The sequence below is a fragment of the Zonotrichia leucophrys genome, chromosome 1A (genome assembly GCF_028769735.1).
Source record: "Zonotrichia leucophrys gambelii isolate GWCS_2022_RI chromosome 1A, RI_Zleu_2.0, whole genome shotgun sequence".
NCBI lineage: Eukaryota > Metazoa > Chordata > Aves > Passeriformes > Passerellidae > Zonotrichia > Zonotrichia leucophrys.
Genome location: NC_088170.1, coordinates 24,771,158 through 24,797,236, shown reverse-complemented (window position 1 = coordinate 24,797,236; position 26,079 = coordinate 24,771,158). Strand labels below are relative to the sequence as shown.

The following is a 26,079-nucleotide window of genomic DNA, read 5'->3' as shown; positions in this document are numbered from 1 at the left end:
CAAACTCCAACTCCTAGGTCACTGAAAGCTTGGGAATTATGGAAACAGATCAATTTACAAGGTTGCTCGCATAAGAAAGCCAGCAAGCACAGTAAGGAAAAAATGTGGTAGCATTTCCTGCCATTTTGGTCCTGCAGCTTCGGAAGAAAACTGAGATAAGAGAGCAAATACAAATTTAAGGGTTTGTCTACATTGAACACTGCAGTGTTTTAGGAGCTGATCTGCAGTGCATTCAGTCCCACATTACACAGCATCGTCACAATTATACAGTCTCTCCAATTAAATCAGTGGTATTTCTAGACCTGACCTTAGTGGGTATGTTACCTAGCCCTGCTAGTTTATATAACAGCAGCTTTCCTAGCAGTACATTGCCCTGCATTCATATGAGCATATTCAGGATTTAAAACTTACAACAATCAATATCAACACAAAGATTTAGAAAGTTAAGGAATGGATGAAACAACAACACCCTCATTTGACACATGACTCATTTAACTCCTGTGATAAGAAAAAAATCAAATCATTCTGTGGACACAAAACTAGAGTTCTGAATAGGTTTGTATATTGCAATCTAATCTGAAAAGAAAGAGAACTCTGGTTAAAAAGTTTCCTGTACACTTGTGGACTCCAAGATTCATTTATTGAAATGAAGAAGCTGGAAAAGAACAACCCAGAAAACAAATGTATTTTCAGCTGTACAAGGTGTTCAGAGGGCATTTGCAGTAATTTTGAGTCATCATAAACAGCCAATAGCACATTATACTACTATGAAATGCTACCCAGAATGTTGAATTTTAACTGGGAGGAAAGAGATTTCATTGTTGCTATTATTATGATTATTATATTACTATACTGCAAATAGGTACTGTGGAGACACAGCATCCATGATTACAGAGCCTGTGATTCCACAGTCAGCTGTGGAATTCAAGAAGAAAATTCTAGCTTGCAAACAGTTTGCAGATGTTCAAGACTTCATTAAAAATACATTGTCAGACCCAATCGGGAACAAAATGCAAGTTTGCAGAAGTCTTTCAGAGTTATTGTGGATTCCTTTCTGTGTTTTGATTCCAGTGTAGGCATATTCCCAAATGAATTCTGTTTCCATTGTGAGTTTACCACAAACAGTACTGCACTGTGCTAATGTATAATAACTTGAAACATTTTATTTGGAAATAAAACAGAAAATGCACTTTTATTATTTCTTTTGACAAAATGAAATTGGTAAGTTTGTAAAATTTAATTATTTTACTACTACTACAACTACATTCAATTCCAATGTAACTTGGTCATGTAGATATCACCACTACAGCCTATAACCCTAAGTGGTAGCTCTGCTTTCACAACCCAGAGGTTCAGCTGCCTGCCCACTCAGGTCCATTTCTGATATTGCCTAGCCCTATAACTACTGAAAGGGAGTTAAAGGAAGTCTGGAAGGAGATAAGAGTTACAGACTATTGTCAGTACAGAAAGTTACAGACTTTAAGATTATTGAGACACCATCATTAGGTCAAGGATTCAAGAAGGAAGTACCAACACAAAGGTATAAAATCATAGAGCATGGTTAGCTGGTCCCACTGGGAATCATCAACTCCTGTCATCACCATCGACAGTGTTGACAGAGCTGGTGGAAGATGGCAGCTCAGCAACACCGAGTCTATAGAAAGGAGCCACACTGGACAATCCTGTCCAGCCAGTGCCTGCCAGGCCAGCATGGATTGTGAGCAGTGGTGAGCACAGTAAAACAGAACCTAGCAGCTCATTAACTCCTAGATATCTTGTGTATGCATTATCAAACAAATAATTCCTTTACACTTTTAAGATGAATGTATCCTATACACAGAATCCTTTTATATCCTGCCAAAACAACATAATAGTGGTTGAAACAGGCTTTGCCAGTAATGGAATTTTGTTGTTGCCAAGGTAAAGCCAATAACTAAAGAGGCACTAAACATGTAAGTCATACTCATTCTTAGGATTTTACAGAATCAGGGCATCTATTTCCCCTACAATCAACTAATAATGAAGTAATTTTTCTTTATATAAATATAAGAATAAAATACAAAAGGCATGTACTTTAAAACACGGTCTGGGGTTAGCCATACCAGGCAATTGTGCGTTGCCAGGCACTGATTTGATTTTCATTATACTGCACTGACGGCAAAGTCATTTATCTTTTCTGCTCCCAGTCTCCTTTTATCTTTTCCGTATGCTTCTGTACTTTTCCTCTATCCTGCAGGATTGCTGAATGCTGATGAGCAGAAAATGGTACAAAGCCACAGACAGCCTCTTTCAGATTAAAAGTTCAGGTATGGAAGGTCCAACTTATTCCATTTTGGGGTTTCCAAAGAAGCTGCATATTTGGCATTGTCGAATATATCAAGATCAGTTAAATACTTCACTGGCAGTCATTCTCTAGTACAGACAGACTTTCAGACAATGAATGATGTTTCACTCATAGTTCTAGTATCTTTCCCATTAAAAACAGAAATTATACTCCTGTCACTGTAGCCTTGGATATTTAAACAAATAATGAAACAAATGAAAATTAAAAAAAAAAAAGAAAATAAAAGCAGTTTTCCACATACCAGAGCGATGATTTTTTAACTTTTTTTTCCATTCAACTTGTTATATTCTTAGATTACTAGCATTCCATAAAAATCAGGAAATACGGCAATATAAAAAAAGTATCTTCCTAGCCTTATGGTACTTTTCCTTTATGTGTTAGCATCTCACTGGCGATGTGCATACAACTGACAACAATCAACTCACCAGCTGAACTTGTCATTATTGGTTTGTTAGTACCGAATCAGGATCACTGCTGTAATCCTGTTTCTCACCAAAACAAAACCTAAGTGCATAATGTCATGAGAGACAATACATCCCTCTTGAAATAAAGTGGAATGAAAATTTGTTCAAACAGAATTACAGTCGGAACTCGATAGCTGATGCTTGACAAAGCAGACACTTCAGCTGCATTTCAGATCCCAAAGGTCTCTATGCTGTTCATGTCTGTACACAAGATGGTATCTGTACCTCTGCTGTCAGGCAGTGGCAGTCTGTTCAACAGAGTTAATAGCACCTAAAGAAGGATTCAGAATACTCCTGAACAGATACACAGGCTAAAATGCACTCAGAAGAGTTGAAGATGTTGGTCAATCTCAGCACAATTTTCACTGCTAATGCTATCAGACTTCTCACATAGCAGTGACCCAAACCATAACTACCCATGACTTCTAACAACAACCACCTTTATATTCTCTTTTCACCTGATTAGGCATATATATTATCACACTATCTGCACCTTTTTCAGCAAGACATTTTAGTCACCTTCCATACAAGTTCCCTGCCACAAAGGAGAACACGCAACTGCCATTTTCTTGTCAGTCATGAACTCTTCTGAGTGTCATGAACCCTGCCACAGCAGCAGAGATAAGCAATAAGGAATGTGTCCAGAACTGATGTGGACAAATAAGAAGAAAAGCGTTCAGTCTATACAGAATTATTTAGACAGTCATATGTACAAAATGCTGCAGGTGAATCTCATGACAGCAAGTGGCTGGTTGGTAAAACAGTGGAAGAAATTTAACATCAGTAAGTGCAAAGAAATGTAAACAGAAAAACATAACCCTGACTATGCATACACATTAGCAGTCTACATTAGCTACAGCTCAGGGAAGAATTCTTGGGAATCTCTGTGGCCAGCTCTCTGAAAACATCAGCTCAGTGCTCCACAGATATTCAACAGGCAAACACAAAGTTACAACTGATTAAGGAAATGAAAAAAACCCAAAAAATTATTATGCTACAGAACAAACACAAGCATATCAACTTTGAGCATTGTAGGCAGTTGCGACACCACCCCTCTCTCTTGTTCATTGTTTCAAACAGACACTATAGAACTTAAAACGCACAGAGAAAGGTGAAAAGAATAGAAAGAGACGGGAAGTGAATTCCGTGCAAAGAGAGATTAAGTAATTTTGAGTTCTGAAAAAGAACAGCTAAACTATCTATAGACTCAGGACTGGTACATAGCAAATGAAAAACAATCAGTCACTGATCATCTCAGAAAAAAGAGAGAGAAGACAATGAAAATGTGGAATAAATGCATTTAAGTAAATGAGACATGTAAGTAAAATACAGATCTTGTTGCCACCGACTGTCAGAGTGTGAAGTTCAACAGCTTCCAATCCAGATAATGCACATTCACAGAGAGCAAGTCCTTTGGCCAGCGCCTATGTACAACTCCAGATCAGGGGCACTGACAAACTAGAGTTTAGAGTAATACTCCACTGACTGTCTTCTCTAAACTGGTCTCCATATAGGGCAGAGGAAAATATTTTCCTCTGTGTCTGCTATTACATTCGTTGTGTTGTGTTTTTTAATAAATACTGGGGAAAAAAATATCTCCGTGTAAACTACTACGACTCAAAGACCAGCTCTGGCTGTGGGTCCTTTAAACGGACCTCTTCCTTGGATAACAGGACTTTTTCCTTCAATATTATGACCAACACAGCTAGATTCCAGAAAATAAATGATAACGGGTTCTTAAGAATCAGGAAGGTGAGGTACAGATAGAGGAACAGTAACATCTCACTCTTCTGAATGAGCTTGCTTGTAATGCCAAACACTGGCATTAACTTCTCCACCTGAGCAACAGCTTGGCTGTCATTGATTGTCATCCCTTATGGTTAGAGGGATGCTTCACAAAGTTAGAGAGTTATGATTAGTCATATTTCTCAATGACACCTCCACTAGTCATCAAGAGTGGCAAAGTATCTTCATAGAGTTTTATATTGTTCTTTCTCCACATTTATGACAGCATATCACTAAAAAGGACAGTTGTGCATTTCCTTCTCCTCCCAAATTAGATCCACAGACAATCCACATGTTGGATGAGATGGTTCAGTCAAAAGGGGTCATTAAATTTTTTTTTAGTTTCTCATTAGACAATTTCAGGCTCACTGTCCAACCACAGATTACTAGATTTGACAGAAATGATACAGCAAAGTGTGCAGGCAAAGGACAGGAAGGAACAACACAAGTCTGTTCAGCAGTAATTTTCAGCTACGCTGCTTCACTCACAATGGTGAAATGCAATCCATGGTGTTGGAGTCCTGGATGCTGAGAATTTGAGACTTACTGTGCTGACAGACTCTCACTCCCAGGAGGGCACTGCATTTGACCTCCCCAAGCGTGGAGAAGGCTTCCAAAATTGACTGATAGCACTGGGACTACGGGTAGTTTGATTAGAAGTATGTAATATCACAGGGCGGAAAACTTGAGAGTTTAAGGTTTGAGAATATAGTAATATTTATAGAGCAAGATGGATGTTTTAGGGTGAAGGCTGGTCCTTCTTTACCTTCTTCTTCCTTCTTCATGGGTTTGGGTGGTATTTTGTAATTGGACAGAAAAGTCTGCATTGCGGACTTTGAGTGATTAGTTATTGCATTAAAAGTGAAAATAATTTAGGTGTCATTTCTTAACTGGATGGTTTAGCCTTAAAAGACCTTGTAACAAAAGATAGCCATTTTGTACCTTGTTAGTGAACTACTGCATAACTCCCTTCCCATGAGACTGTAGCATATATAAGAAAATAAACATCTAAGCCCAAACTTAAAATATTATCTTGAGAGTTTCTATCCCAACCTTGGCAGAGATAGAGAAAAGAAGCTGAAAACCAGCACGATGTTTAAGCAGCACTATTTGAACTTGGTCTGCTGAATGGAAAACACAATTCCTTGGACCTGAAAGATGGTAAGCCTGAAGTGACGAGAAACCACAAAGCCGTCAACAAAAAAAATCAAGAAAAGGTGGTAAAATCTGTGGTTAGAGGATGTTAGATAAAGCAGAGCTTGTTCAAGTTCAGGTGACAGAACCCTAAAAATATGAAAAACACTTCAACTTGTAATTGTAATTACAACAACAGCTCAACTTAATGAAAACATCCCAGCATCAGTAAATCATGACTGCCTTTAAGAGGAAGTATCTTTCAGAGCAGAGAGATTCTGCTGGGAAATCAGTTTTGTTCTTTTCTGGACTTCCTCATGTAGGTACTGCAAGGTGTAACTGTACTGGTGAGATCAGTTACGGAACAGAATGTATAATTAAATGTATTTAAATACTTCAAATTCTGCTAAAGCACAAATGTACATACAAAACAGCACTCAGGATATTTCTTCAGAGCCATCAACCCTGAATAACAGAACTGTGAAGCCAGGCAACTCTACACTACCAGCTGCACTATGATTCAGAGATCCTTTTTATCCTCACAATACTTCATGGTAGTATAATCATTCCTAGTCATGTGTGATTCATCAAAGTATTTTGTAGTAAAGACAAATGTTATAATACGCCCTATTGTAACCATGCAAATTACTGATGTTCATTTCCATACCTAAATTATGCTTTCGCTGAACTTTTTCTGCAGCTTAAGCAGCTCTCATGTTCCAAGCTAGTTCAGCATTTCAAAGTTGCTTCATAGCAAGGAGTCCCAAGTTTTCTAAGAGGTGGCCTTCTTCATCCCCTTTCACTTTCTCAAGCCTCTTTATGCTTTACACATCACTGTTCTGAAGAGGTTTGCACTAGGATCTTAACTCTAAGCTATCACCCAATCTCCTCTGTATGCCTCACGTTTCCTGTGGACAGAAGTTACGTAAGCTCACTTGGCAGACAAACTATACAGTACTTGCCTCAGCAACTGGGAATGACAGGTGTTCTGTACATCATCACAAGCCAAGCAACACAGAGACACAGGAAAAAGTTTCAACCCTCGTCACAAAGGATTCATCTTTCTGCTCTCCTGAGGCTTATTAACTTAAATATACTCATTGCTATGCTGTCCACAAGAGATGTAATATTTTTAAGTAGGAAAGTTAATACAGTCTATTTCCTAATTCTCCACCTATTAAAGCTTTTTTTTTTTTTAAGTGATCATCAGGGTCAGCAGGTGACTGCAAAGCTATTTTAGAATGGCTCATATTAACTGCCTAAATTTCCACTTCAGACCTGATGGTCTTGGCTTAAGAATAAACATTCAACAGTCTCAGAGGAAGTCAAATAGAACACAAGTACAAACCACCACTCCACATTTTACAGTTATAACAAGAAATCACAATAAAGATCGAATACAACCTGAGCATGGCATGATAGGAGACTTCCAAAGAAAGGCAGAATGCTACTACAGTAAGTTACCTCTCCTGGTGCTTACTGCAGGAAGGTTGTACAGTAAAAATATTGTGGACTGAAACAAATCAGATATTCCCTGTGATCACTCTGTTCTTTTACTTAAGAGCTGCATATTTAACATTTTAAACATATAAAATTGCTAAGGAATAAACAGTAAAGGTTAATGATGAGAAGAAAAGCAAGTTTGAGCACCACAGAATCACACAGAAGGGCAAGGCTGGAAGAGACCTTCAAGACCATCAAGTCCAATCCACACCTTATGCACCTTAACTAAACCATGGCACCAAGTCCCATATCCAGTCTTCTTTGGAACACATCCAGGGATGGTGACTCCACCACCTCCCCAGGCATACCATTCCAATATTTTATCACTCTTTCTGGGAAAAACTTATTCCTAATATCCAACCTATATTTTCCTTGATGCAGCCTGAGACTGCGTCCTCTCGTTCTGACAGTTGTTGCCCGGAGAAAGAGACCGGCCCCTACCTGACTTTTCATCCCCCAAATCCTGTTAGTAGAATTTCAGTAAGAAACTGAGAGAAGACTGAGAAGAATTATTCATTTAGTTTTGTGAGAGGAAAAAAAAAACCCCACTGTATGTCATCTCTGATTCAGCAGTGGCCAAAAATCTATTTATGAATGCATACACATTCATATATATGACTTTGAATAAAGCAATACATCTTATCACTCACTGACATTCCCACACGCAGATTTGGGCTTCTACCTGGAAAACAGACATCCAACTATCAGACAAAAAAACTATCGAACTTTCTCATCAGGTATAAACCCTTTTCTCCATGGTATTTAAAGTGCAACAAGGAACTTACAACAACATTATCAAATTTCAAACATATAGGAACACTTTTCAGTAAAACAAAACACAGCGTGATCTTATTTATTGTTCAACATTGGTCTGTGATTTATTTAGCCAGGGGATTGAAGAGCTACAAGAAACGCATGTGGTATGCAAATGATTCAGTAGGTATACTTTCTTTGAAATTATTCTCTAGGAATTCATTTCCCTTCTTCCTCCTCCACCTTTTATTTCCTTTTACTTTTATTAACTGTTGTACTGCTTGCCATCCTGAGGATATGCAGGAAACTCTTAACTGAGGTTCCAAGCTGCTGTGACTACCAAACTATCACCATGCTTGGGAAAAGGGAGGTGAGAGGGGAAAAAAAAAAAGTGTGAGTAACCCCAGAGGTAAATGCTAATAATCACCTTTTGCTTCTTATCCTCTCCGCCACCCAGTAATTTCAAATAAATAAAATATTAGTCTTCTTGTTCTGTCCCATATTGCCACACAGCGCCACTGCATGCTATGAAACAAAATGCATTGCTGAACATTTTCATGATAATCCACAGTGGGATAACTTTTTAATAAACTTTAGGTCATTTACCCTTCAAAGAGAAACATAATCTGCTTTCAAAGTATGCTGTTCCAAATACAAAGATAACATGCTCAGTTCTCATTTCTAACTGCTCTTGCTAGGTCTCAACAGCATGCAGCAGCCAGAAAGCTGCCAGGCAGGAGCAGCAGAGGATCTCCTAGGGGTACCATTCAGTGGAACCAGGCCAACAGAGCTGGTTCTCTGGCACCTGTCCCCACCTAAGTGTATGAGAGGCATGCCAGGGGACGGGGCCATGCGCCGAGCTCGAGCAGTTGACAGTCACAGCAACCACTATGAGCTGGAATAACTTGAGAATGAGAGCATTGCCTACAAGGCAGTCAGTCAGCCTCACTATTTCCACTGCAGCAGTTTGCCCTGTGCAAACAGCACCCCTGGAGAATCGCAGGAAAGGACATGTCAAGCCATGGAGGCAAGACCCTGGAAAAGCACATTTACAGATTCACAGAATATTCTGAGTTGGAAAGGATCCATCAGGATCATCGAGTCCAACTCCTGGCCCTGCACAGCACCATCTCCAAGAATCACTCCATGTGCCTGAAAGCATTGTCCAAATGCTTCTTGAAATCTTGACAGGTTTGGTGCTATGACCACTTCCCTGGGGAGCCTGTTCCAGTGTTCAAGCACACTCTGGGGGAAAAACCTTTTCCTGATATCCAGCCTAAATCTCCCTGACTCAGCTTCATGCCATCTCCTTGAGTCCTGTCACTGGTCACAAGAGTGAAGAGATCCATACCTGCTCCTCTGCTTCCTCTCATGAGAATGTTGAAGACACAATGAGATATCTCCTCAGTCTCCTCTTCTCTGGGCTGAGCAGATCAAGTGACCTCAGCCACTGCTCACAAGGCTTCCCCTCAAGGCCCTTCACCACCCTCATGGCTCTTTTCTGGACACTCTCTAATAGTTTAATATCTTTCACTTTCTGCAGCACTGTTCTCCAGCATCTCATTCCATTCCAGCACTTGATTAGAAAAAGCTTTCAAAAAAGGCACCCAAAGTGTGAAAGCACCCCACTGTAAGAGCAAAAGAGCTCTGTAAACCCTACAATACCTTAGAAGAAAATTGAATTGACTAGGTATTCTACTAGTAAAAATGGGGGCAAATACCATAAACCTTCAGGCAACAAAAAATACTGGGACAAAGGCAAAAAATAAGGTGGCATTTGTGCAGGTTTTCCAACACAAAAACAATAGGTCAAGGCAAGCCTAAAAGGTGAACATTACAGACATCTGACGTCTGTCCTCAAAAAGGACGCTTGGACCAGCAACAGACATGAATCTCCAAAATAAGAGGTTACCTTCTCACCATTGGCTATAAAAACTGGGAACAAACAGGCTAAGTTTCTCATTCCTGTAAGAAAAATACAATTTAAATTTACCTAAACCCTGGAGGAGACACTGGTCTATAAATAAATATAAGCACACATCACTCTCCTCCATCAATGAGCACTGTATCTGTCACTCAACTAGATGTCAGCTAAGTCTGTAATCCATTTTCACTGCTAGAGCACAGTTACTACAGCAGGCACGCAGGAAAGCACTGGCTTGACTGACAGATGTTCAGGCTGGTGCAGGAATGTGTTCACCTTTGCGTTGTTCTGGCGTGAGATACCTCCTACAGATTATTTGGCACATCACTTTTGCTTTTATAGCAAGAGTATGACTCTTACAGAAAGACGCTAACAGACTTGTGCTACTTCTTTGGATGTCAGAGAGCAGTATTCATGTTGATTCCAAGAACAGACGAATAAGTTAATGAAATAAAATATGACAGCACAACATAAGAAACATAAGGAGACATGAAACAACACCCTACAGAAAGCAGAGTGCATCTTGAGTGCTCAGTCTTGGCTATGAGTTGCATTGTCACATACTACTAAGCATATGTTCATTAGCACATGAAAGGGAAGTCTTCTCTTACATCTCCCTCCTTTCCTTGCTTGTAATGTGGGAAGTAGGAGGAACTGCATGCACTTCACTCTACTCTCCTCTGGGCAAATGGCAGGGAAGGAGTGGGAAATACTGTCTCAGACCTTTCTTCTCCTTCATTAGCCAGCAGAGACCGCAGATGAAGCGCTACAGGCTGAACTGCTCTTGAATGTACAGAATTACAATTAGGAAGCTGCTCTGACAACCATCAGGCCAGGAATCATGTGCTGCCTCTCCCTCCTCACTGTAACTGCAAGCAAGCCATAAACCTACAAAATAGCCACAAATTAAGAAACTGATTTGTGCTTTTTGACAGTCTTCATGCTACTACATACGAAGTACACCACTGCCCCCAGATACTGACAGGTGATCTTCCTAGCCTAAAACAAAACAAAACAATGCTTCCAAACTCGAGTTTTTCAATTCAATAGCATTATTTGCAGAGTGCACCTGGGCATTGACATTAGTAAAACAAACATCACATTTAAACACAGCATGTACTACAAGTGCTGACAGAGAGAAATTTTTAAAGGAGTAAGCACAATAAATGTACAGTGTTTTCCTAGTGCATTCGACTTGCAAATTCAACCAGAAATCAATAACAATGGATTGCAAGTTTGCAATTTATGTTTTTAACAAATTCCCTGGCATATTCAGTTTAGCATGGATGCTGATCACATAGGTTTTTGTTTGTTTGTAGCCTGTTTTGTAGCTACAGCATTTAAAAATTAATAAACTAGAAGTTATTTTCAATATACAAATCTGAAATAGAATGGGTAAACAAATACTGACGCAGTGAATCTGGAAAAGCTAAAATTTCTTTGGATTCCTGTTGTATTATAATACAGCTTCCCACTTAAAGTAATTCACACTAGTAAGCACTGAACTGAGTAAAAAGATACTTGCAGAATCAGCCTATTGTTACTACAGAGAAACACAAAAGAAAGCACAAACACACCTATCTATCCATGTGTGCTTTTCTAGCTCAACCTAATTGCATACTTCCCCATACACTCTTTCCTACATGCATTTTATTTTTAACTGTTTGATGAAAGCTGTTCCGAAGATGGCAAGTGTGGGACATTAGTAGGAAAAAGCAAAAACGAGTGTGCATCATTGTAAGATTCATGGACATATAAGGATTAAATATTACAAGTCTGCATTGTACCAGGCTTCAGAATTATGTCTGGTGCTTCCTGTGTTAGCTGTTACCTGTTTATCAGATAAACGTGTGGCCTCCCAGTGGTAAGTGATGGGCTAACAAAAGTTACTTTGTGGGGCTTCAAAAGTAGAGCACAACTCTGGAGCTGGACTTAAATTCAGGCTGCAGAGGAAGAAAATTTTAAATGAAGACAAGTTCTACTTTTGATAGCAGTACCATTCTGCTGTAACCAATATGCTCACCCACAAAGAATTATCTCACATATAATTGCTTTAATACTGATGAATAAATAATAACTGATGAAGAGACTTTGCTGGCAGTTACTACCATCAGCTGAAGAGAGGGCCTAAGGAAGAGCCTCAGGCCTTTAACCCAGGTAGTCATTAGCTGACAGAAATTGTCTGGTCTTGAGGTCATTCTTGCTATTAGACAAAAGTATTAATACATTTTTCAAATAAAAAATAATTTTATAAAAGCTACTAACCGAATTGCATAGTAAGTGCATAGTTATTTTAAACAAGACTGATATTTTCAGTTTTTTCTAGTGACTAACAAATGACAAAACTCACTGGGAAAAAGTTATTCTGCTGATCAACATCAGGTTTTTTCTTTTTCTTAGACTATTACTGCAAGTCAGCTCTTTAGTCTCCTCAGACTGATCACCACACTTCAGGTATGGGAATGCCCAACACAGCTGTCCAGATGGAAGCACTGTACTATATCCAGTCATCTTGTCTTAAGGACATGAATAAAACCATGGTCCCATGCTGGAACTAAACGAACATGAGCTGCTGGACATGTACTGATCCTGACCTAAATCTGCTATTGTGAATCTGTTCACTAGCTCTTCCTGGAAAAAAATAATTTTTCACTTTTGCAGATCAAGCAATTATTACTACACAGATCCCATTCTTGAGACCACTAGACCTTTCTTAGTTATATTAAGCCAAACTGAGAGAGCCCCCCCAGGCACATGTCTGAGAGAATTTTCAATGCCAGGACTTCTATACAGGCTCTCTGCAAGGCAGAAAGCACTACAGAAACACTAATTATCTTACTTTCCCTTAGCCAGATTATTAGAGCTCCTCCTCATTGGCCAGGGTAAGACTTAAATGTACTGTACAGCTTGTGAACATTAATTACATCTCAGATAAAGCAATATCAAAACAAAAGCAGTGCAATAAAGGTTGACTTTATTCTGGTGTAATTCTAATAGTAAGAGCTTTCTTAGCCTTAAAATCTCTATATCGTGACAAAGTACTCAGCACTGATGGCACTACAATAACACTTAATACAGCTGAAATCAAGACATACCTGGTCATAAAGGTCTCCTTAGAAAGGAATGTGCATGGGTTCAGTCAGTGGAGCTCCTACCCTGAGCACTGAACCAGCTGTGGTCAGGCAGACACTGCCAGCCCTGCAAAATGTGCTGCCACCACTTTGGAATAGAAGCAGGGGTAGGAAAAGTGAAACCACGCAAAATTCTTCTTTGGGTACTGTCTTCCCTCAGCATTTCTCCTCCCACTCACCACCACCCAGCTAGATAGCCACTTTCTTTCACAGCTGCTCATCCCATCTGCTCTGGTACTGTCTGCACTTGTGTCTTTAACCCCTGCACCCACAACTGCTCCTGACTTCACTTCTTTCCATACAATTTCTTTTTCTGTTTTGAGCAGATACTCCCCCAGACAAAAGAAACACTTTAGTGTTGCCAGTTGGCATTTTATTTCTATACCTATCTCCATATCCCATCCACAGCAAAAAGGAAGAATAGAAGATTAATCTCCCAGAAACATCTTTGCCAGCCATACATTCATCTCCACTGATACACTGTGTGCTCCCTCCTTCCACTAATTCAAAAACAGAAAGAATTTACAGGGGGAAAAATGAATTAACTTATGAGACACTGAAAAGCCATGCAGAAAATAGCGAGTTTTCCATGTCCACCTGACAAAGGAATGAGAAACAGAGGATTTAGAGAACAGAACCACTAATCCAAGCAGGGGAAAAAATAAAGCAACAATAGTTGGAAAAGGCCTGGTGGATTGAAAGCACAAATAAAGACACCAATGAAGGAAAGAAACACAGAGATGATGTGACAGAAGGAATACAATGCAACAGCAATATTTTGCTTTTAATAATAAGTTCTTTAACAAAGAACTTATGATGCATGATTAGGAAATGCAAAATAAGACAGCAAGCATGGGGAGGCAAGTGGAGTTTGCTGGATTATTGTACTGTGCAAAGATGACAGTATACAGATCCCATGATTTCCCCCAACTGCAGCTGGTACAACTGCTAGAGCCATACACTGATCAGCTAAGCCAGCTTGCAAGGGCCCCCCTCCTCCCTCAAATCAACATTACCTCAGGCATCACCCTCACAGAACTACACTGCTCCCTTAGTCCGTAGCAGCACAGATGACTGCACCACTGTCCTTTACACAGCAATAAAGTCCCTGCCTGAAGACAAAGGCAGTTGCTGTGATCTTCTGTAATCCCAGCTGAATCTGAACAACATATTATATACCTGTAATACATATAAAAAATCAGGTCTCCTTTTAAATTACCTAATCTGGAAGGGATATGGATCAAACCCACATGGACTTCAGAGTTATGCTTGTGATAGTGATTCACATCCACTATAGGATGTTCCTAAAAATAGCTGCTTGCCTTAATTTCCTTTTCCCAAATAATTTTAATGAAATACAAAACATCTTCATGCAAGAATTATATATGCTATAGCCACATAAGTATTTTGATTGGCTACCTAAGCTTTCCAAAAGGCAGTTTCTATTTAAAACTTGACTTGTATTGAATATCACGCTTAAGTTTAAATTAATTTGGAGGTCAGTCACATTCTTTGAGAAAAAATGAAAAGTAAAGATTTAAGCAAGTTTGACCAAAAAATCTGCTTTTCATCTCACAGCTAGTTCTATTCCTCAGAGTTTATCTTCCTTTGACCACAGTATTTTATTAATACTGCTCAGCTGGAAAAGAAGTGATATTATAATCATTAGCATGCTGTCAAAATTTGAAAGGACAGCCCACTCCCCCCAAAATGTTTTGTGAACTACAATGAGGTTCACAGAGCTGCCAAAAGAAAAGCATAAGTATATGCAAGCTGTGGTCTTTTACGTGTCTACTAACAAATATAATACACACTGCATTAACTAAAATGAAGATTCACCAAGACAAGAAAGAGCCTATCAAGATGCTTATGCTGAAGGTTTGGGTAATTTTCATGAAAATCCATTCATTTTTATAAGCAAATTTACTTTAATTACACATTTAACTTAACTGCCATGGATATGAGGATAACTGTATTTTAGTAAAAATTGGCTTTGAAGGAAACGAGGAAATTTGAAATTCCATGTACAAGGATTCCAGCGATTTCAAATTCACTCAGTAGCATCCACGAACTCCTGGCATTGCAATATAAAAGACTCAAAAAGATGGATTACCTCAGCAATTCATCTGAAAGAATGCAGCTCTGAACTGAAGTACTTGCCATGAGTTCATACCTTAAAACACACTCTTTCAACAAAACTGAACCATGATAAAAGATGATCAGATCCCAAATGGAACTGAAAAACAGCAAAATATATTTAACCAATAACCCAGTGCAAACTACTTCAGTATTCCTGGGCGTTATTATAGCTCTGTGATAAGGGCTTTATAAAAAAACAAGAGCTAAAACTCTAGACTAACTAATTTTACAGGGTAACAGACTATCTCAATTTATGTAGGATTTTGGTCTCAAAGTTTCCACAAAGATTAGCCTACTAATTTTCATAATTGTTGGCAAAGTTCTGTCCAGTGGTACAAGCTGGTCGGATATACATGTGTATCTCCTACATGTGCTGAACCAATAGACTTAAGCATAACTACAAGGCCCTAGTAATCAATAATTCTTAACAAAAGAATACTTGGATTTTCTGTTCAGATTCCAGGTAAATCGAAAGTCTTGAAAGCAGTTTTGAAAAAAAAAAACACAAGAACAGCAGAAAGCTATCTGTTGTTTTACAAGACATAAGTGTGCCTCTGTTTTCAAGGCACCAAATGTTTTCAAGCAGAAAAAGTCTACAGAATATGAGCTCTAAACAATACTACAGTAAAATGAGTTATGAAGGAAGTAGGTTGCATGTTTCAAATTGATGATCCTGAGTTCCATCCCCAACCTTTCAAATATCTGGTTATGCCAATAGTGGTGATAAAATGAGGAGTAACAGTTTCAAAACAAAAGGGGGCAGGTTCAGATTAAGTGTTATGAAGAAATTCTTGACTCTGAGGGTGGTGAGATACGGGAACAGGTTGCTCAGAAAAGCTATGGATGACCCATCCCTGGAAGTGCTCAAGGCCAGGCTGGATGTGGCTTTTGAGCAACCTGGTCTAGTGGAAGGTGTGCTTGCCTGTGGCACAGGGGTTCAGAACTAGATGGTCTTTATGGTCCTTTTCAACCCAAACTGTTCTATGATCCTATGACGATTACTTAAGTCTCAGCTGTTCCCATATCATTATAGGTTAAAGCACCTCAGGAGAACCACTTCCAAGTCATACTTTCTCCTTGTGTGGTGCCAGAGAGTACTGTCACAGTCTGCTGGTTACGGCAGAAAGGGCCTGAAGAAAGGCCTCCAGTGTCCTACTCAACTGTTCCAATAACAAAAACAAGACTTATTTGTTGATCCCTTCAGGACAGCCTAAATGAGCCTAAATGTCAGTGCTTCCTGGGTCTGCCTTCCATCAGCACAGCCTCAAATCCATGCTAGGACTCCGGTGGCAGCACAAAAAGCCAGATCAGTGAACTGTTTTGGCTGAAAACTCACCACATTTCTGGTTATTTTTCAGGTCAGTTTTCAGCCAGATCATATGGCTTTACAGAGCTGATGGCTGGCACAAGGAAGGCCAAGAACACCTTTGGCTCAGAGAAGGTGGATCAGCTCCCTCCATTACAGCACAATGCTCGGGCTGGCTCAAAGTGTTTAAGGAGATATTTCCTGATATGAACAGTCTGCAGCCCTTCCTCAAGCCCCCAGGCTACAGCACAAAATCATACAGCATTTGCTGGAGTATAAGGTGAACACTCCTTTGCCCAGGCTCACAGCTCAAACTGTTGTCTGGTCCTCTACTTCCAGAACTGGCTCTGTTTTGTTATTCACAGTAACTAAGTAGGAAGGCTTTCTCTGTATGTTCACCTGAAAATCAAGATGACAGCGCTGTAAAATATTCTATTAAGCTGACAGCATTTCTCATGTATGTTTTGGTTTGTTATACAGTTCTGAGCTTGATATTTGTACACAAAACCAAAACTGACATAAATAAATAAAGGATTTTCTCTCTTGTTTTTTTTTTTCAAGGCATAACTCCTGGAATCATGCCACAGTTGCAAAAAACACCTTCAGAAACTTAGGACTTCCATCAGCCTCAGGAAGCAGATAGGTTGCAAAGTCCTGTTCCTGGGCAAAAGATCTAAGAGAGAAATTACTATATCAGCCTTCTGAGCTACTATACAGCACACCAAGGGACACGTCAGTAACAAAGGAAGGAGACTGGAAACCTTACCAGTATTGCCACTTTAATAATCTCATGAACGCTGGTAATGAAAAGGCTACAGGAAAAACAAGAAAAAACTTCCCAAGAGAAAACAAAGTGTAGTCTAACAGCATATTTAAAAGTTTAAAACTTCATCAGATAACCACACCTACTAAGCTAACCATGTACAAAAGGCACAAGACAAACTAAAAATGTTAGACAAACCTCGAGGAAAGGTCCCAAACAATACACATAATCATTAAATAGACAAGCAAATTTTTAAAATATTAATCAAGAATATATTTAAAATATTTGCTGGTACAATCCCTTTAGGGTTTTCAACGTAATGAAATGTTTTTGGTACGTTAGAAATACTTACAACTACTCCACTCTTGGTGACAGTTTCCCGGTATGTAAAATTGCACACTGCCCAAGCCAGGTAATAGGTGGACATGAGAGGGGTCTGTGAAAAGTGATCTGTAACCCATCCATCTTCTTCAAAAACAGAAGTTTCAACTGGCATGTTGGACAAAGATAAGTAAGTAGCTTGATGTCTGATGCTGATTTTGAATGTGGCCTTGTAGATGGGCTCGTCAAAGCAAGGAAAGGCTTTTCTGGCATGAGTAGGAGAAAATTGTGTAACACCAAGAAACCTAGAAAAGCAGAAAACAAAAATAAAAATTGATTATTAATTGTGCCTAGCACTTGATTCACAGACATACCAAATAAGACACTGCTTGACCATTGTGGTTTAAAGGAGGAAATAATTACAACTGTAATACACAAAATATATAGTGTTTGAACACTGCTTGACCATTTTCTTACTACATCTACTGCAATGCAATAGATACAAATTAATGGTCTACAAACTTCCTATAAATTTATAGACACCACAGTAACACTAAAGAAATCAACCCTCGCCTTGCATCAAACTTCAGGTTCTCGCAGTATTGCTCATCAATATGTGTGGAAAAAAGCAATCTACTGTTGGCTACACAATGCAAAACAAGCACACTCAGTTCAAACCAGGATTGAAGAGCCTTCAGGGAATTCACTCTGCCCTGAGACACCGACAGGGCGCTTCACCTTTCTCTGGGCATGAGAACTTACGGTCACACAGCGCACTCAGGAGGGTCATTGCTTTCCACAGCTGATTACTTCTCTACCAGCTGCACGTAGGCCTGGGACTCAGTACCACATAGCACTGCTGTGTCTGTGCACCCTCCAAAAAAACCATTCTGTGAGCTTAGCAGAATCACAAATGAAAGCAAATTATTAAACCTGCATAAAGTATTTCACCATTCTTCTACACGTGCTTTTTTTTTCTTCCTGGTGTACTTTATAGAGAGCAAATCCATGTTCTCAGTTAATGGGCCAAATTTTGGAAAGATCTTTGAAGGAGGTAAAGGTATTTATTAAGCATGAATGGGAAGGCTTTAGCTTGACAATAAAACCTGTAACTTTTTTTTTTTTGAACTAAATAATTTTTGATCCAGATACAGAATAGGAAGCCTTCTGAATGGAGACGCGTATTTACACATTTGGAAAAAAACCATGATCTTTTTGTAGAAAAAATAAGGTAAACTTAACAGGTTGAAATATGGAGTTTGGTAAGAGTATTTTCTGGAGCCATGTAGAATAAGAAAATTACCATGGGCCAACCATGTAAATGTGAAGGTAGCATGCATGTAGGCTTTTTGATTCATGTCTCACCTTCCAAGGTTTCATCTGTGGAAATAACTGCGCAATTTTAGATACCAGGCAAGCATTTATCAAGATTTTAGAGGCTGGCTGTAATTCAGCTGTTATTCCTCTGAGGGAAAAAGATGGGTGAATAGCTTTGATGTAATGAAAATGGTGATACCTATTATTAATCAGTATATAACTATTAATCTGCAATATGATACTCTAACATTGATAAAACAAAAACATAGGTACCCCATAGGGAAAAAAAAATATCGTTAACTTTTTTTAAAACTTTTTGGATTTTACACATATTTTGGAGGCAATGAAGAAATAATTTTATTGAAACATTACACCTTTTTCTTGCTAGAGTGCCTGATAGAACTAGATATATGTTTTCAATAAGGATAACTTTTTTAAAACTTGAAAAAATTTTCCACCACTGAAGCAGTTACCATTGGTCTTCTTTCTAAAATAAAAAGCCTTTTTTGGCTAATAATTATTGAAGGTATTCACATTTTTCTTGCCTCATGAAAAAACATGGATTATTAAAACCAGCATTTTGGATAAGATTGCTAAATCTAAAGTAAAAAGTTAGTGCCAGATATCTCAGTGTTAATCCAAAAAACTCCCATATCAATGGATTTGTACTACTGCAACAAAGCCAAATCAGCCAATTAAATGAAGCAAAGCAACTTAATTTATATGCAAAGTATTTCAAGTGGACCTGATTCTGCATTCTAGGCACATTCTAAATAGCTACAGACATCAACAGAGGCTTCAAGTGAGCATGGAAAACTGTACTGGCCTGTTATTAACAAAGCAAGAATGATGAACTTTCCTCTGCAATTAACAATTTTAATGAGCTCCGACACACACGTAAATGCGTACTTAGGAAATATTGGTCATACTGTGATACCCTCTAAATAAGGAAGATTTCCCGTGCCCTCTCTTCACATCTTCACCCCACTTCTCAGAGACCTTATCAGTCATCTTTTAATATATATTAGGCCACTGAAACAATCCCTTCATCAGGCTAATAAACCCTGGTAAACTCTTCATCTTCTGTGTTTTCACAGAGAGACAGATATATCCACATAGACGTAACTGGGCAAACACAGAGCAGTCAATATTTCATACTAAAAATACACCAACTACCAATAATAGTGATATCTACAACATGTGCATTACTATCAAACATTGATTTGCTTGTTGTGCCATAAAGCAAAACAAACAAAATCTTAAAACTGCTTTAAAAAAAACCCTAACCATTTAAAGAAAACAAACAAGCTAAACCTAAAACATTGTCTATCTATTTCACTCTGTGTTCAAGTAAAACAAGCAGACTTCTACAGTGTGCCAAAAGTGAAGGGCAGTTTGACTATTTCATCCTTCCCTTTACACAGCTCTCTGGGTACCAACACTTTTACCTCCTGTTGCCAAAAATACCACCACAAAAGGTTGTACTTGAGGGCATGATGGGCTCAGTCTGTCTCCTCAGAATACCCATGGCAGTAACTTGCAGGTGTTTTAATTTTATCATGTCTATTAAAGGAAGATGTGTTTCCTCAATAACCTATTTTGACATCTTAGTTGTTAGAAGATTAAAGAATATGTCTTTGTTTTCTCTGCATGATATAAGAATTTATTTCTTCTTTTCACCTCCAAACTTTGATGTTCATTTATATTATGCCTTCATACTCCTCCTGTAGCTCTGTATTATATTGCTGTTAATTACTGTCAGCAAATTCTAGCACATAATGCAAAGTAAATTTGTAGCATATCACTTGCATTTTACATTTCAAGTACAGTAAGAAAGATCTCAGTCAGAAAATAAACACTTTAACATAGCTCTTACCTTTCGATTTACAACGATCACCTGTGAAGGCCAGAGAAACTAACTTTTGGGGAAAAAATCATAAAGTGAAGGCATTAATATGTTTGTGATGCCTCCCAGCAGAGTTATTTGCTCCTCGTGTACAACAAAAGTGAAAAATGATGGTTTGGACCCTTTTACAGCAAGTACTACTCCAATGAGGCTGATGTACTTTAATTGAATATAAAGTTGTCAAAAAATCAAAGCCCTGCTGGAACAGCAAGGTCTCCCAGAGCATGCAAGTCTGTCTGTCTATCATAACAGAAGCTGTCTGTGTTTGAGGACTAAAAACAGTTATAAGTATCATATTAAAAATGGGTTATTATTCGGAATGCAAATTGTTACTGTAAGAGCACTCTCTGATCAAAAAAGTTCCCTGGTTTAGAATGGGTATTATTCACTTTATACTATAGTGAGTCATTAAGCCTCTGACAGACGAAAAGGAAAAACACTTTTTCTATTTAACACCTTAAACTACAACCAAGCAATGACTACAGTTATAAAAATGTTTTACTGAAGGAAATATAAGTGAGCTGGTGTAAAGGAAAAACATGCCACTGATTTCAATATAGCAATGGTACCTGATGTAAGGTAAGTAATTTGCCCATGACTATACTTAAGTGTATTAAAAACAAAGTAATTTATATCTGAAAACTTACACACGGAGCACTGCGAAAAACATTTTACCATCACCTTCCACTCTGTGTCTTAAACTATCCTGATGACTGAAACAGTGAATACACCTTTTTTTTGTTGGTGATGATTTCTAAATCTCAACTAGGAGATCAGTATTGAAGTGTAGTACAGTAGTTCTGGAGAAATGTCACTGCCACACCTATTTGAGTTATAATTTGAGTTCAATTATTCCTACACAAAGTCAAAGTACACGAGAATAATAACTGCTTAAATAACTTCTCAGATTTGTAAAGTGAATTATACCCCCTGCTGTTAACAGTATTTTGTTTTCTCATTTGCCCATTTCAACACAGGTCTGTAAGAACTCCCTATTACCCCAACCATTCAGTCAACTGTGACAAAAGGCATTTTACCCACATCTTTTCTTACAACTGTGCTTTTTCAAATTTCCTTTTTATTTCACTCTGATGACAAATTGCAAAAACTTAATTTCGATCCTGCTTGAGGTTCTAATATCAGGCTTTTGAAAATTGTCAGTAATCATAGTAATGAAAATATGTTTTAATAAAAGGGCTTTTGACTTAATTGAGTTGGTGAGGATGCTTTTCATGTCTTAATATTCTTGCCCGGTTCTACCAACTATAAAATCTTTGTTTCATTTAAATTGTTTCCACAATCTAAAACACTAAGATTCAGGAAAAGAAAACCTGTCACTGCACAGATATTTCAAGAAAGGACAGCTTAAAAAGAATCCAATTCTAAAATTACAAACCATGCCAGAACTATCAAGAAGTCCATCCTTGCCTTTCTTTTCCATTACAAAGCCGCAATGTGGTGAGAAAACACCTTCTTTAAAAACAAAGCCTCTGTAACTGAACGGGGCCCTCCACAATAACCCTGCCCACCAGAACAAGGGCCCAGACAGGGACCCAAGGGGCTTTAACTACGTGACTAAATACAGATCAAGACTGAATCTTGCTCTGCCCGCAAATGAAGCAGGTTAGTCGGGTCACAGGGTGTAAATCTGCCGCGACCCAGCTGTACCGTAAACGCATTCAGCGTATGTGAAAACTCATCCCACCACGTTTTTTGCTTTACCAAACAGAATAAAAGCAAAACAGAAGTCTCGCTGCCCTACACGCGGCTATTTGTAACCTGACGAGGCTCTGTCATACCAGGGCACACGGCAGCCGAACACAGTGTCTTTGTGTGAAACAGACACGGAGCCTCTGCCTTGACAAGGACCTAGCGGACGTTCTGCCTCAGTGGCGGCACCCTCGCAAGTTTGCTCCTTGCCACCGTCCGTCCCCAAGCTGCGCCGGGCCACCTTCTGCCCCGGCGGCCGCTCCCCGCAGCCCTGCCCGCGCAGGCGGGGCGTGCAAGGCGCAGGCGGGGCGCGCCGCTCACCGGCGGCGGCCCCGGCTAACCCCGGCCCGGCCTCCGCACGGCCCAGCCCGCACCGCCCCGCGGCAGCTCCGCCCGCCCCCGCTCGCTCCCGCGCACTCCCGCAGCCTCGGCCGCCCTCCAGCCGCTCTCACGGCTGGCTCACGACACCGGCCGGTGGCTTGGAGCGGGCGGCTCCAAGCCGTTCCCCGAGAACGCCCGCATCTCTGCTCTGACAGCCGAGCGCTACGGAGATGACCTGACAGAGGTGGCGGGGGGATGCGAGGCCTGGCCTGCGCTCAGCAGCCGGCCGGCCTTGGCGGCCGTTCCCCGGCCCGGGCAGCCGGCCGAGCCCCGCACCCTTCGGCGGGTGCACCGGGGCCGAGCAGCGCGGAGCCAGCGGCATCACCCGCCTGGCGGCGCCGCGGCCGCCGGGTCCTAGCGCCGCCCTAGCCGAAGTTGGCGCGGGGGCCGCCAACTTCGGACAGAGTTGGGTTTGAGGCGACGCGGCCCGTCCGCTACCTTCGCTCGCCGTGGAGGACGTAGGAGCTGCGGAAAAAGCCCAGCAGCTCGTTCTCGATGAGAGCGTTGTAGATGATCTTAAGGTTGTAACTTTTCTGCACCTCCAGGCTCCGGTTGAGGACCACGACGAACACCTGGGTCTGGGGGTAGAAGAAGGTGCGGGCCACCCGCACTCCGCCGGCCAGCTTGTCCTCGGCCACGCGGACCGCCTCGATGTGCATGCGGTGGGCGTGCAGCACGATGTAGCGGCTGGCGTTACGCACCTCCAGCTGCACGTTCACCTCCCCGCTGAAGGTGAAGTTCTCCATGAAGGCGGTCAGCATCAGGTTGTAGTGCAGCGGCCGCAGGTGCCGCGGCAGCCGCGGCCGGGCCCAGGGCGGCAGCTCCCGCCGCCGCTGCCACTCCTCCTCCTCCTCCTCCTCCTCTTCCTCCACCGCTTCCCCGCCCCGCGCATCCTCCTCCGGCCGGCCGGGGGGTTGCCCCGCACCGTGCGGCTGCCGGGCTACCCCCGAGAGGCTCCCGTTGCCGCCGGTCCGCGGCGGACCGTCGGCGGCGGCGCCGCACTCCTCGAAGCGGACGCTGAGCAGCACGGCAATCATGGTCACTGCCAGCAGCGCTAGGATGGAAACAGCGAAGCCCAGCACCAGGCGCTTGTGCACGGCGATGTGCCGCTCCGTGGTGCGGGGTCTTGGCCCCGCCGCTTCGGCCCAAGGTCCCGGCGGCAGTCCCCGGCTGCCGTTCCGCAAGGCGGCCTCCTCCTCGATCATCATGGGGGTGACGGGCGGGCGCTTCTCACGCTTCTCCTCCAGGGCCATCACGGCAGCGCCGCCCCCGCCTCCCGCGGGGCCGCCGCCACCCGAGGGGGCCCCGACAGCATGGGAGACTCCGAGGCAAGGGGCCCTCGGCCCGCGTGGGACGCACGGTCTCTCACTTCCCAACCAGCCGCATCACCCTGGCCGCCGGGAGCCCCGCGTTGGAGCAGCCCTCAGGGAGGGGAACGGGACGAGGACGAGGTCGGGTCGGGTCGGGTCAGGTCAGGCAAGAGGCGGCGGGCGCTCCCCGCCGTCCGGCCGCCGGGCCACGGCGAGCAGGCAACTTGTGCGGCTTCTGCGGGGCACTTCAGCACATGCCGCCGAGCGCACCTCGGCGCCAGGGGGGAGGGCTCTGCCGCCCCGGCCCCCCGCTAGCGCCGCCGTCCGCAGGGAGCTCTCTTTCCCCCGCGTCCCGAACCGCCGAGGCCAGGGTCGGGCTCCTCGCCCGGCCCCGGCAGCGCCCGAGCCATGCGCGCCCCCGGGGCGCCGCCGCGCAGGTCGGCCCGTCCCAGCGGGGCTCGCCCGGCACCGGGGGCGGTAGCACCGGACAGCGGCGCGGGCCGGGCCCGTCCTCCTCTTCCTGATAGCGGGTCAGGCTCCTGAGAGTCGCTCCTCTTATTTTCTCTTTCCTGTCTCCTGCAGGTACAGAGCAATCTCCCGGCTGGCTCGAGCAGAGGCGGCTATATATAGGCACCGGGGAGAGGCGAGGGAAGGGAAGGGAAAGGATGGGAAAGGGGGAGAGGCGGGCAAGCCCCGCCGCCCCTCGGCTTCAGCGGCTGCTCCGGCTGCCAGCGGTGACGGCGGCGCCCCGGGGGAGCGGGCGGGGGCGGGAGGCGGGGGCGACGCGGGGACGAGGGAGGCTTTTCTCCGGTGTGTCACACGCGGCGGCTCCGGGGGAGGTCGCTGAGGCGGCGGAGGGAGCCCCGGCCGGGGCGGGCGGAGGGCGAGGGCCAGGCTGCGCCGGGAGTGGGGAGGCTGCAGAGCCTCCGAGGCGCAGGACTGCCCGGGATTACACACGAATGCGTGTGCTCTCCACATAAATATTGAATGCCCTTACTGTGCCATATTTATAGAGACTTAATAAAGAGCCGCCGACTACGTGTTTGAACGACAATAGTGCTGTCATACTAACGTGAGGATGGAGCTCAGAAAAGGATAAATACTCCTACTTAAATCGATAGGATTAATATGCCCGGGAAAAAATCGTGCCGTAAGCGTTGGCTGGTACTTTCAGAAATCTCCCTGCCGTAACTCCGCGGCCCCAGGACTTCCTCTCTTGCTCTCCTTGTTGCCAGTGCTGAACCCCCACCCCTCAGCTGGAGGGATTTAAAGATGTGTTAAATGCTGCCTGCGATAATACAGCAACACTTGGCTTGAGTACCCCTAGGAGTGAGTCCCTGTGTGGAAAGCCGAATCAGCCTACTTTTTCCAATTGCACCCAAACTTTTGTACATAGGATCTGCAAACACACAGAATTAATATATACAGCAAGGATCTAGATCAATGTCTGAGAGCATCTCTGTTCCCCTTATTTTGCTTGCATACTTCAAAAACTATCTCTGTTCATTTTCTCTTTTGAAGCTCTTCAGTTCCAATCTTGTAAGCAGTCACAGATGTGTCTATCTTTGGCATTCAGTCCTGTGGAATCTATGGGAATATATGCTGTACATCAAGTTAAATGCATACATAACAATTCACAAGATAAATGCCTTACTTTCCATAGTGAAGAGAAAAGAACAAAAAATCAAGTCCTGCACTTCTTTCATAAGCAAAGCAAATCTGAAGAGTTTCATTAAATGTGATATATTAGCCATTTTACTTCAAGAGGAAATGCCTAATCTTTCTTTGTCCCGAATCTTCGACATCTTCAAGAAGTGTTACATCACTTTGCATACTGTTGCAGAATACAAATGATCATTTATTGACACTTAAACCAGATTAAGGATTA

The 26,079-nt window shown here is 42.1% G+C and overlaps 1 protein-coding gene across 1 annotated transcript in view; it reads right to left on the bottom strand.

The window, feature by feature from the left end:
- TRHDE (thyrotropin releasing hormone degrading enzyme) overlaps nucleotides 1-24,898 on the bottom strand; it is a 210,510-nt gene extending 185,612 nt beyond the window's left edge. The window contains exons 1-2 of the mRNA XM_064701951.1: nucleotides 23,320-24,898; nucleotides 17,599-17,872 (exon numbers count right to left, since the gene is read on the bottom strand). Of these exons, the coding sequence (XP_064558021.1) occupies nucleotides 17,599-17,872; nucleotides 23,320-24,134 (1,089 nt within the window). The 5' untranslated portion in view covers nucleotides 24,135-24,898. The remainder of the gene's footprint in view (nucleotides 1-17,598; nucleotides 17,873-23,319) is intronic.
- Nucleotides 24,899-26,079: the final 1,181 nt, after the last annotated feature.